General features: G+C 38.6%; 1 protein-coding gene across 1 annotated transcript; it reads right to left on the reverse strand.

Moving 5' to 3' along the window:
• Positions 1–8,349: 8,349 nt before the first annotated feature.
• LOC113067972 (E3 ubiquitin-protein ligase TRIM39-like) lies at positions 8,350–12,403 on the reverse strand. Its single transcript, XM_026240483.1, has 8 exons — positions 12,212–12,403; positions 11,477–11,564; positions 10,796–11,349; positions 10,560–10,655; positions 9,932–10,165; positions 9,706–9,844; positions 9,563–9,589; positions 8,350–9,418 (listed from the first exon to the last, which is right to left on the reverse strand). Exons 2-8 carry the CDS (start codon positions 11,541–11,543, stop codon positions 8,871–8,873), a joined length of 1,665 nt encoding a protein of 554 aa, XP_026096268.1. The 5' UTR covers positions 11,544–11,564; positions 12,212–12,403; the 3' UTR covers positions 8,350–8,870.
• Positions 12,404–13,125: the final 722 nt, after the last annotated feature.

Below are 13,125 nucleotides of genomic sequence, written 5' to 3' on the forward strand. Positions count from 1 at the left end.
CAAGTTGTTATCAGTGCTCAGTTCAGAAGCCTGTATCTCTGATGGTATGGGGTTACATGAGTGCGTGTGGCATTGGCAGCTTACACATCTGGAAAGTCACCGTCAATGTTGAAAGGTATATCCAAGTTCTAGAACAACATATGCTCCCATCCAGACGTTGTCTCTTTCAGGGAAGACCTTGTATTTTCCAACATTACAATGCCAGACCACATTACAACATCATGGCTGCATAGAAGAAGGATCCGGGTACTGCAATGACCAGCCTGCAGTCCAGATCTTTCACCCATAGAAAACATTTGCCACATCATAAAGAGGAAGATGCGACAAGACAGTTGAGCAGCTAGAAGCCTGTATCAGACAAGGATGGGACAACATTCTTATTCCTAAACTTGAACAACTTGTCTCTTGGACGTTTGCAGACTGTTATAAAAAGAAGAGGGGATGCCACACAGTGGTAAACATGGCCTTGTCCCAACTTTTTTGAGATGTGTTGATGCCATGAAATTTAAAATCAACTTATTTTCCCCTAAAAATCATACATTTTCTCAGTTTAAACATTTGATATGTCATCTATGTTGTATTCTGAATAAAATATTGAAATTTGAAACTTCCACATCACTGCATTCTGTTTTTATTCACAATTAGTTCAGTGTCCCAACTTTTTTGGAATCGGTTTGTATAAAGTGTTTTGGCAAAAAAAAAAAAAAACAAAAAAAAAACATGTTAGTGGATATTCATTTTACTCCTATCAAAAACATGTGTGTCATCCTTGAATCCATTTTTTTTTAAACATTACCATGAATTTTATATTCAAACGGGTATGTTGTAAATGTAATTTATGTAATTGTTTCACCACATCTGTTAATACAATTTTAACAGAATCATTTGCTGTCTATAATCAGCAAAAGCAATCTACTTTAATCTTTGAAATTAAAATATTCAAATTACTGTATGGTTCGATTTAACCATTTCTTATTAAAAAGTAAAACATTGTTAAAGGAACACTCCACTTTTTTTCTCCATTCTCCAAGTCCCCCAGAGTTAATAAATTTAACGTTTTTGAATCCATTCAGCAAATCTATGAGTCTGGGGATAGCACTTTTAGCATAGCTTAACATACATCATTGAATCTGCATTCTGACTTTGGCCTCATCCGAAAACGTGATCAGGTGACTTGCTGCCTCAGCCATATCAGGCAATGACTTTCCAGGCAGCATTTTTGCACAAAGGCACCTAATGAAACTGATTTTGGACAGGCTTCTAAGGCAGAGTAATGGTTTAATGATCTACAGCAAAATATAGAGAGCTTTGGTGATAACTAAGTGGATATTCCATTACTGCAATATTAATTTCTTGCTAGAAATGACATATAAAGTGTAATATCAAATACGTCATTTAACACAAAAGGACCACCGGCCGCAACTTTCAGATGCCATCTTTAGTTTTTGGCTTAAATGTCACAGAATGGAAAGCACAGGATTGTGGGATATCAAAGGCACCGAAGGATACATCTATGCTGTCTTCAAAGATCAGATGCAGCCTTTGGGAGAGCTTACATCGATGCTGTGATGCAGTTTCTCTTCAAATGTGCAATTCGGAGTCCACAAACTTCAGTTTGGGACACAGCTAATACAGGTGCCTCTCAATAAATTAGAATGTTATGGAAAAGTTCATTTATTTCAGTAATTCAATTCTAATTGTGAAACTCGTGTATTAAATTCAATGCACACAGACTGAAGTAGTTTAAGTCTTAAGTTTACATTTTGGTTCTTTTAACTGTGATGATTTTGGCTCACATTTAACAAAAACCCACCAATTCACTATCTCAACAAATTAGATTATGGTGACATGCCAATCAGTTAATCAACTCAAAACACCTGCAAAGGTTTCCTGAGCCTTCAGATTGGTCTCTCAGTTTGGTTCACTAGGCTACACAATCATGAGGAAGATTGTTGATCTGACAGTTGTCCAGAAGACAATGTTATGGAAATTTTTAGTTTTGTTAATTTGGCATTGATTGCATTAATCTCATTTAAGTATCTTTTTTAACATACAATGAATAAAGTAGTATATATAGTCCATAGGGACATTTGAGTTATTTAATGTAACTTGTGCACGTAACTGGTTTTGGTTGAATAACAACATTTGAGGGGAAACTGTGTAGCAGAGCCGGACAGTTTTTGAGAGTTACCAGGCATCTACGGTGAGATGTGCATGAGATGTGCATGTGTTATTATGTGATGTGCACTGGGCAACATGATTGGCTCAAAGGTCCAAGTCTGTCCTTCAATGTATCTTTTTACATTCTATAAAAAGTGGGCTGTGAGTCTGTGTGTTTTCTCTTTGCACACAGACTCGGAAGCTGTGTGTAAACCAGATCATTCTCTGCAGAGAATTAAAACAATACAAAAACAATTTGTTTGATCATTCTGTTCAGAATTCTTCTCTTTATCCCCTTAGAAAACTGCGGTGTGCCAAAGTGGACTTTGATCTGGACTCCTTTGTTTGGTTTTTCATTCTCAGTCTCTACAAATTGTTATTGAATTTGAATTTCCACAACAACAATCACTGACACCCTTCGCAAGGAAGGTAAGCCACAAACATTCATTGCCAAAGAAGCTGGCTGTTCACAGAGTACTGCATCCAAACATGTTAACAGAAAGTTGAGTGGAGGGGAAAAGTGTGGAAGAAAAAGATGCATAACCAACTGAGAGAACCATAGCCTTATGAGGATTATCAAGCAAAATTGATTCAATTTGAGTGAACTTCACAAGGAATGGACTGAGGCTGGGGTCAAGACATCAAGAGCCTCCACACACAGATGTGTCGAGGAATTTGCGGAACCACAGACAAAAGTCAGAGGCGTCCTACCTGGGCTAAGGAGAAGAAGAACTGGACTGTTACCCAGTGGTCCAAAGTCCTCTTTTCAGATGAGAGCAAGTTTTGTATTTCATTGGAAAACCAAGGTCCTAGAGTCTGGAGGAAAGGTGGAGAAGCTCATAGCCCAAATTGCTTGAATTCCAGTGTTAAGTTTCCACAGTCCTGTGATGATTTGGGGTGCAATGTCATCTGCTGGTATTGGTCCATTGTATTTGTTTTTGAAAGTCACTGTACCCGTTTACCAAGAAATTTTGGAGCACTTCATTGCTTCCTTCTGCTGACCAACTTTTTGAAGATGTTGATTTCATTTTCCAGCAGGTTTTGGCACCTTGGCCACACTGACAAAAGCACCAAACGTTGGTTCATGAGTTAACCCTTACATCTAATATGATAGCAAATAGTAAGCATATTTTGATGTGCTGTCCTGGGGGAGAGGTCCGGGCCGGAACATAGCCTGAACCCAAAGAACTCGCCCTATCCCTAATTTGGGATAAAAATAGATTAGAAGTGAGGCGTTGGGGTGGAGGTGGGATACCGAAAAACTGTTGTAGGACAGAGGTAGGAAGACGTGTATATATATACACTTGTTGTGCTAATTAAGATGGTTGATGATAGCTAAACAAGATGAACCTATGCCAAATTTGATTTTTATCTGATCGTGCTCCTCTCGAACCTTGTTAATAAAACATCATTTCACGGGCCCGGAACATAGCCCAAACCCAAAGAACTCCCCCTATCCCTACTTTGGGATAAAAATAGATTAGAAGTGAGGCGCTGGGGTGGAGGAGGGATACCGAAAAACTGTTGTAGGACAGAGGTAGGAAGACCTGTATATATATATATATATATATATATATATATATATATATATATATATATATATATATATATATATATATATATATATATATACACTTGTTGTGCTAGTTTAGATGGTTGATGATAGCTAAACGAGATGTTCCTATGCCAAATTTGATTTTTATCTGATCGTGCTCCTCTCGAACCTTGTTAATAAAACATCATTTCACGGGCCCGGAACATAGCCCAAACCCAAAGAACTTCCTAAAAGAAGCTTAAAGGCATAGGACAGCAGCCAGAGAGCAAAATTTTAGTTGCCCCCCAAAATATGCATGCTGAGAAGAGAGAAGGTGAAGAAACAACCAGGAGAGCCCGTGCAGTGTTCGATAAGAGCTGCGGCTCGCAACATCTTACTGGCGAGCCCTCCATGCCGCTATGAGAGGAGCACAATGCCAGATATCAAATGAGGAACTCTTGCTGCATCCGAAGGGAGGTGCGGCTCTGCTACACCAGAAGGGAGAGTCCCTCTTGTGGCTGAGTATGAGGCACAGTTTGATGCATCTGATGGAGGGCTCTCACTAAAACCAAAGGGAGCCAGCAGCTCTACTTCATCGGGAGACAGATCTCTGGCCACCATTGAGCATGCAACATAACTCAGACGGGGGGTTCACCCTGCGACCAAAGGGAGCTGTGGGTCTGCTGCACCGGAAGGGAGAGCCCCCTTGCGACTGAATATGAGGCATGGTTTGATGCATCGGATGGAGGGCTCCCACTGCGACCAAAGGCTCCCACTGACGAATATGCGTCATACTCAGAACAACAGACTGCAGATTGACCCTGCAACCGAAAGGATCAGTTTTAATTTTTTTTTTATTTCCTCTGTTGAAGTTACGTCAGACCTGTTGGTTAGTGGCGACTGAGAAACATTCTCTCCTGGAATCTGATGTTGGATTGGTGGTTGCCAAACTTGGAATGTAGCTAGTTGATTTGACCTGCGTTGGTTCTTGGCAGTGTATTATAGCAGGATTAATTTGAGGGCATGAGATGGTCGAGTGAGATACTAACCTGCAGATTGCGCACGATATGTTGCAACAACTAAAAAATATGCGGTTGTGAATATCAGCATCCAGGGCACCCCAATAGGGGCACTGATTCCACTGAGCGACATGTACCGTGCATTTGGCTGAGAATGACTTGTGGTACGTGTAGAAATGGGTTGCGCCATAATAGCAGCACGAGTTCCGTGACTATTGCCAGATAATCATTGAGCTTTCGCCGTCTATAGGGAAAAGTTGAGCAAACTATCTCCATGTATCGGCCAAATGCAATCTTGAATTCGGAAAATGAAAGGGGGTGGGATGAATTAGATTTTAAGGTTACTGAGAAATATCCGCAATCTATTTGTCAGTAGGAATCGGCAGGAGGTAGCAGAAAGAGGAGAGATCAACATCCACATCTGCGAGAATCTGCAGAACTCTTCCACAACATTCTAATTTACTGAGATGCACCTTGTAGGTGCCATCCAATTGGCAACTTCCCACTGGTTAAAAAAAGATTTTGGTCTATAAAGCTAATTTTGCCCTACATGACAACTGTGAGGGGGTGAATTTTTTATTATAACTTGTATTATATTAAGGCTTAAAGTTCTGCATAATTAAGGGTGTTACACTTCAATGGCGTATTGCTTCCCTCTTCAGTTCATCTGAAGAACTCTATCTCATATATTAAATCCTCAAATAAAGACCAGTGTGGAGTAAAAAACAACAACAAAAAAAAACAATCTGTTTTGTTTCATATTCCTTATTTTCAAGAATTGATTTTAAAGATAAATATGAGACTCCGGATGCCAACAGATCAGAAAACATGCAGTTTTCATGCAGCACGAAGAATTTCACACTCCATTACATGCGCCACAGTTTCTAATTCACCACACAAACATCTGCCATCTGGATGCTTGCCAGCCCATAATTCAGTGCACAATGACCTAATCTTAATCTATTGATTACCACACTATCCCTCCTCTCTAATCTTGTGAATGATGTTGTGAGGAGTGGGACTGGGCTGAGAGCCATGGGAGCGGAGCGAGGCCAGTGGAGTGATTGGGAAATGAGCGACACCTGCTCCACTCACTGGTCTCGAGTCCCACAGAGGAGATCAGAAGGATATAAAAGAGGAGCGACGACAGTGAAGGACGACAGAGGACCTGCCGGCTTCCCTAAAGCGGAGGGCCATCCAGTGCCACTGCCAGGCACCACGGAAGAGTTCATACAGCAGGGGGGGGGCAGTGTGTCTGGGGACCGGAACCATTTTTTTTCTCTCGTCTCTATCCTTCCATCTTTTTTTATCTCGACTCGTCTGTCTGTCCTTACCCCCAGATTCCTGCAGCTACAGTGAGTGGGGGGCGTGGGGGTTAGAGCACAGTCTCGTGCTTACCCCCCGGCCTGTGAGGGGCGATGGGGGTTTGTGACAAGTAGCGGGTGGCCAAGAGCCGTGGGAACAGAAGCGAGGCTGGTGGAGTGATTGGGAAATGAGCGACACCTGCTCCACTCACCGGTTTGAGTCCCACGGAGGAGATCGGAAGGATACAAAAGAAGAACAAAAAACAGTGAAGGACGAGAGAGGACCAGGCTTTATTTTGTGTTTTGTTTGTGCGCGGCAGTCGTCTGTGAGGGGCTGTCGTGCTGTTTTGTGTTTGTTTTGTTATTAAAGTTTTATTGGAATGTCCGCCGGTTCTCACCTCCTTCTTCCTGTGACTACAAAGGTTGTTTTATATTGTTACAGATAGGGATGCACCGGTTGAACGGCCATAAATCGGAACCGGCCAGTTTTTGCTTAAAATACACGATCGGCAATTGTCTGGTTTTTGGTCTTTTATCAGCTGATTTTTCCAGAAGTGCGCCCGCGTGCACAGACTGCATTGTAATCATTCGCTATCATGTCATTTGTGTGGAAGTATTTTGAAATCTGTGCGCAGGACACGGGCAGCTGAGCTACACGTCTGAGCCACAGATAGCAGGAAGCGGACTGCACAAAATAAGAGTACCTTTCCAGCGATCACTGAGGCTGCGTACTGTACCTGTGCCCTGCACACGCGGAGACAGTGAAGGGATGTTCAGCTCAACTTCTCACGTGTTGGATGAGAAACGAAACGGACTAAACCGTGACAAAGCTGAATTTTTTTTTGTAAACTAGAACTTGCATACATGTTTGAAAAGCCAGAAGTAAACGTCAGTTCTGTATAGGATGATTATTTTTATTTTACCTTAAAATTATATAGACTGAATTTGATTTTAAGATCACCTGCTGTAGCACACTGAAAGTGTTTCATTCATCCAATTAAAAAAATGTAGGGTAATGATTCACATCTATATTTTTTTACTTTAGACAATAGTTTTAGTACTAGTTTATTTTTCATTGGCTCATGTAAAAAAATATTGATGTGAATCATTACCTTAAATTTTTTTTTAATTGATAAAATAACATCATTTTAATGAAACACTTCGCATCTTTGTTTTATTCGCACCAACATTATTTGATTTTAACATTTTGGAATAATATTTATATAGCATACTTTTATGTCTCACTGATAAAGTCCTTGTTTTAAATTTAAAACCAAATTTAAAAACTAAAATACTGAATGCTGATGCTGAATGTGTGTTGATTGTGGTGTTTGGACTGTAGAACTATGCAGTTATTGCCTTTAATGTCGCATTGTTACAGTTAATCTTTTAATTTAAGGCCAGTTCTATGTAGTTTCAACCCAATTAAAAAACAAAAGCTAAATGCTGATGTCTTTACCATCTATGTTTGTATTACTGTGCAGTTACTGCTGTTAATTTCAGATGGTTACGGTTATTTATCTCAATAGCCAAAAGCCAGTTTGGCCTATTAAATACCAAATAAACATCTTGTTTATGCACACTTTCCTTCTTTCTTGTTTGTTGCTTAAAGATTTTTTTAAAATCGGAAATCGGTATCGGAATCAGCCAGTTTGCTTGTAAAGAAATCGTTGTCGGAATCGGCCATGAAAAATCATGATTGTGCATCCCTAGTTACAGATTCATTAATGTACGCTGAATTAACAAATAATGTCTGCCTTTATTTCCTTCTTCCCATTCTTTCTGCCATATTTGCTTTATTTTTTGCTGTATAATACTCTTGCACTCAACTCTTCCATACATTACTTTCAAATCAACTTCACTCTTATGTGTAGCTTTTTTTCGCCATCTCATCAGCCTCTTCGTTCCACTGAATCCCTACATGTGCTGGCACTGACATAAACCCATTATATTTGCCACTTTTATCACCCGATTTAGTGCAATCAGATTTTCAATGATTAAATCTGGTCTGGCGTCACTCTTCCTGCACTTAATTGCCATTAGTGCTGCAGTGGAATCTGAACAGAAAACATTTCTCCCAGGTCTTTGTCCCTCCACCCACCCAAGGGCCCACAAAATTGCTACTAGTTCCGTAGTACCATTACATCTCTGGTGCTTGACCCCTAAATACTATGTGTATGGGTTATATTAAATAAAAATGGATAACAATCTATTATTAATACACAAGAACAACTTTGTGTAAAATATATGAAGCTGAGGTGATCTTTTCATTATTTATTTATATAAATTAGAATAAAAAGAATTATAAAGAATTACATTTTATAAAAAAAAGTTTCCAGTTTCACAGTTTTATTAGAATGTGGGTAAACAAACAGCCATTTAATTCCATAGCAGGGATGTAGAATCAACATAGTGTCACTTTGATTCAATTACATTTTTTTTAGGAACATTTGCCTCTCTCCATCTTCTCTGATATTCTCTGGCCACTCCAGTGGATTTCATTTATTTCATATATGCAAGTCATTGAAGTGACATGACATAACAAAGCAAAGTTAAACTATACTTTAAAGTACCTGATTCATAAACTTAAATTTAAGAATCAATCGCAATTCTCTCTACATTTTAGTCTGGCAATAATACAAGCATAGACAAGAAGCAGTCATTTCCAGAAATCTCCAGTAGAGCACCCCATTCCTCCTCAATGACTGCTGTTAGCATTCATTTACTTATGCAAATTATTTACATTTAAAATTTTTGCATACTTGATAACAATATATTCACATACTTTGCGTAGAAACACCAAAATATTTAAAGCATTATTTTCATCTAGTATTTAATTTTAGTATTGTAAATTTATTTATAGTAATTGACAGGTGTGATGATCAGTGGTGCTGAGTTTTCACCTTCATTGTTTAATGTTGGGCCAAGAAATGGATAGAGTTTGTCAGTGAAAGACTGACCAGTGAAAGAGTAGATATGAGAGCTGGACTCCACATCATAAAAGGAGACCAGACCATCCTCATAATCCACAAACACACCAACCCGCTGCGGCTTCACTCTCAGAGACAGAGAGACAGAGGGATTATCTAAGGCTTTATATTCATCCTCATTCCTCAGAACCACAGTCCAGTATCCATCACTGGGACTCAGTGTGATCTCTCCCTTCCTGTTAATGGATTCTCTAGCCACTCCTAAATCCCATTCAGTAATTTCCTTCACCTGCACCTCAAAATAAAATCTCCCTGAGGAGAATCCCTCCTTTCCCAGGACACAGACACATGAATCAAATCTTTCTGGATTGTTTGGGACGTCCTGACTAACATCTCCAAATCTCACTTGTTGTCTATCATCAGACAGGATGAGTTCTGGATGAGCTGTATCAGGATCCAGAGTCACATCCACTGAGAAAACAGAGAACATGAATCACAAATACACAATAGATTCTGTGATGATGATGTTCTTAATATTAATAGTTATAATCAGATTGTAGTGCAGTAATGAGGTATACTGAATGTAAATGAGTGTAGTGTGACAGCTCTCTGTACCTGCATACTGCTGCATCCTCTTCAGCTCTGTAGAGACACACAACAACAAAACATCAGAAGATCTTTTCATTCTTCATTACTGATATTAGAAGATTATAAAAGTATATGGCTGTATGGTGAACAGTATTCTGACATTGATCTACCAGTTTTAGTGAGTTTCTCATCTAGAGTGTACTGCAGTTGAGTCAGAGCTCTCCTCAGAGTCTCCAGACTCACATCAGTCTTCATGCTGATCTCAGGCCAGTTCCTGGTGTTTGTAGGGATGCAGAGAGATGAGAACATCTACAGCAGGAGGGATGAGAAATCTTTTAGCATGAGCAGTGAGTGTCATATACTGCATCATTATTGATCAGAGAGATGTTGACTGACCCGTAGAAGGTGGAGGGCATCTTCAGTGTGTGAGAGCTGCTCCAGTTCAGTGTTTCTCATCTTTAGCTCAGAGATCTTCAGCTCCAGCTCAGAGATGAGTTCTTTCTCCTGTTTCTCTGCTGCTTTATGCTGCTCCTCCATCATCTCCAGCTGTTCAGTCTGACATCTCTCAATGGAGCGGATCAGATCAGAGAAGAACTCAACACGGGCTGCTTTCTCCATCTCTGTGTTTCTCTGCTCAATCAGTCAGTCAACTAATGATTAGTGGTGTTTGATCATTCAGTTAATGTTATATTACTCATATTTCAGTGTAGTTTTTTTTTTTTTTTATCGCTCCACTTAATAACTTTTACCATTTACTTTGTAATTGCTCTGACCAAGAATTTGTCTGAAACAAAGCAGATTCGTAGTACAGATTCATTTCTGAATGAATCAGTGTTTTTGATCAAACTGGTTGAGCAAAGGTATCAAAAGCATCGACTCACTAAAGAAGACAGTCACTTGTCACCGCGTATTGGTACAATAATGTAACCTGCAGAAAGAGTCATTGTAACTCTCTGTGAGGACCTGAACTCAATTATGTATAATAAATGTTAAAATAAGTTTAATTTGATTATTTTAAACTCACCTTTCTAAATTCTGCTGAGTGTCTGATGTCTTGAATCTTCTCAATTCTCTCTTGGATCATCTGGTGCATGTCTTTCTGTGTCTTCATCAGTTGAGTCTACAGACACAGAAACATTTACCATAACAGAGATTTACTGTCTTCTAAGAAAAAAATATGTTTTCATAATGAACTCTCTTTTTATTAGATATAATTGTCATTATATTTGTAGACTCAAAGCAGTTTATTAGTAATTCTACCTTCTTCTCTTCACTCTCCTCTTCTAGAGGAACAGTGTTGTGGTTCTTGTGATCTGACAGAGCACACATCGTACACAAACATGTCTGATCATCTCTACAGAACAGCTCCAGAGGTCTCTCGTGTGTCTGACATATAGTGTCTTCTAAATTACTCACAGGATCAATTAGTTTGTGTTTCTTTAAACCTGCCACTCTCAAATGACGCTCCAGATGAGTTTCACAGTAAGAGCTCTGACACACCACACATGACTTTAGGGCTTTCCGCTTTCTTTCCTCACAGATGTCACACAAAACTTCAGCGTTTGTATTAGGCGTTTTCTTCTTATAGTGATCTATAACCTCTCTGAGTGTGGTATTAATCTTGAGATCAGGTCTTTGGCTGAATGTTTCTTTACAGTAAGGACAGCTGCAGGTCTGGCTGTTGTCCCAGCACTTATTCAGACAGGTCTTGCAGAAGTTGTGTCCACATGGAGTGCTGACTGGATCAGTGAACACATCCAGACATATAGAGCACTGGAGCTCCTCAGTCAGTCGACCACTGGAGGATGACGTGACTGGAAAGAGAAATGAAGAAGATAAATCACCTACACTACTAGTCTAAACTAATATAGACCAATATAAATTGTGCCTATGCCTATTCATTACAAAATAATTAAAACAAATGTCTTTTTACTGACTTACATGGATCAGTTAGACTTTGTCTCCTGGTTTCTCTTCTTTCTGGTGATGTTGGTGACGATTCTGCCATTGCTCTTCCCTTCTTCAAAGTCTTTACAAGATAAAAAAAAATGTACAGTATAAATTATGATCAATGTATTGAAATTAATCAACCAGTTAAGCCTATTTGCTTCTTGTAATAATTTTTGGTCACTTGGGTTTAAATTATATATTGTTAAATACATTTTATATAATAAGTTTTTTTTTTAATCAATTTATGTTTGTAATCAATAGGTAGCCTATCTATATTAATATTGTTTCATCTTTTGTGGGGAAAGAAATGAAGAACATGAATCCCACAAACATGTACTTCCATGAAATAAACATTGATACAGATGATGTATAAACAATTATAATTTAGTTTACTAAGTATAATATCATGTATAATCTTGTCTTTCGACATTTATATGTTGATTTTCCCCTTTAAAATTAGTAGGTTTGTTTTCTGCCATGCAGATTCATGTACTCTGACTTTCCTTTGTTTATATCGTGTGACAAAATGACAGAAACGCCAAACACGATTATCAACCAAGAAATGACCACAGTTCTAACACCATTTCAGTCTAGTAGACAATCAAAGTAGCTGACATGCTTAAACCTGTTTTCCCCCACAATTTGTTCTATTTTGACATAAAAAAAAACAGTACACCTCGATTAAAAACTGTTCAGGACAATCTGTCTTATATTTATATCACTTACCTGTAAATATCAGATATATCCACGAGATATATAAACAATAAACACCCTAGTTAATGATAAAATAACCAGTAAATGTCCATTTAATATGAGAGACCAGCGTAATCTCTTGAAAGGAACTTCATAAAACGTGTTCAGTTCAGGGCTGCGTTCAGCTCCGACAAAAACGGTGCAAAATGTTTTTTTTTTAAACGGAAACGGTGGTGTGTTGAACACCCTGTTCTGATGACGCAAGACAGTATGGCAGCTGATAAGGCAATTGTTTGTGTTCTTTTTGTAACATTTTCGGAGACTGATATGATCGGTATAAATATGTGTTTAATGCTGCAAAACAGGCTCGATGTTACAGCCACTGCCCTGTAGTCTAGAATAAAAAAGATCATTCCAATAAAGTGAAGAGATCTGTGGAAACTGGTTCCTGTGATGTGTTGTGCTGTTATTGTATTATTTACCTTTATATAATCAGAGGAGTATAGAAAACTTCATGAAAGTGACACTCCACAATACAATAGCAAAATAATATGTATAGTATTTTTTGTTACATTAATCTATATCAAGGAAAGGATATGGACCAGAAGACACTGCAATTAATAAATGATATTTAAATTTATGCATTTAGCAGACACTTTTATCCAAAGCGACTTACAGTGCATTCAGGCTATAATTTTTTACCTGTCATGTGTTCCCAGGGAATCGAACCCCCTTCATTGTGCTTGATAAAGAAATGCTCTAGCAATTGAGCTACAGGAACACTAGATTTAGTCAGTTACGACAGACTTAAAGAAGTTCCAGATCTATACTTGTGCTCTTATTATTTTTTTCTTTATTGTAAATAAATGTGGAAACAATATCCTTGCTTTTGTGCATTTATTTTATTTACATTGTGTAAGCTGTCTCTTTAATAATACCTCGTGGTT

The sequence above is a fragment of the Carassius auratus genome, linkage group LG30F (genome assembly GCF_003368295.1).
Source record: "Carassius auratus strain Wakin linkage group LG30F, ASM336829v1, whole genome shotgun sequence".
NCBI lineage: Eukaryota > Metazoa > Chordata > Actinopteri > Cypriniformes > Cyprinidae > Carassius > Carassius auratus.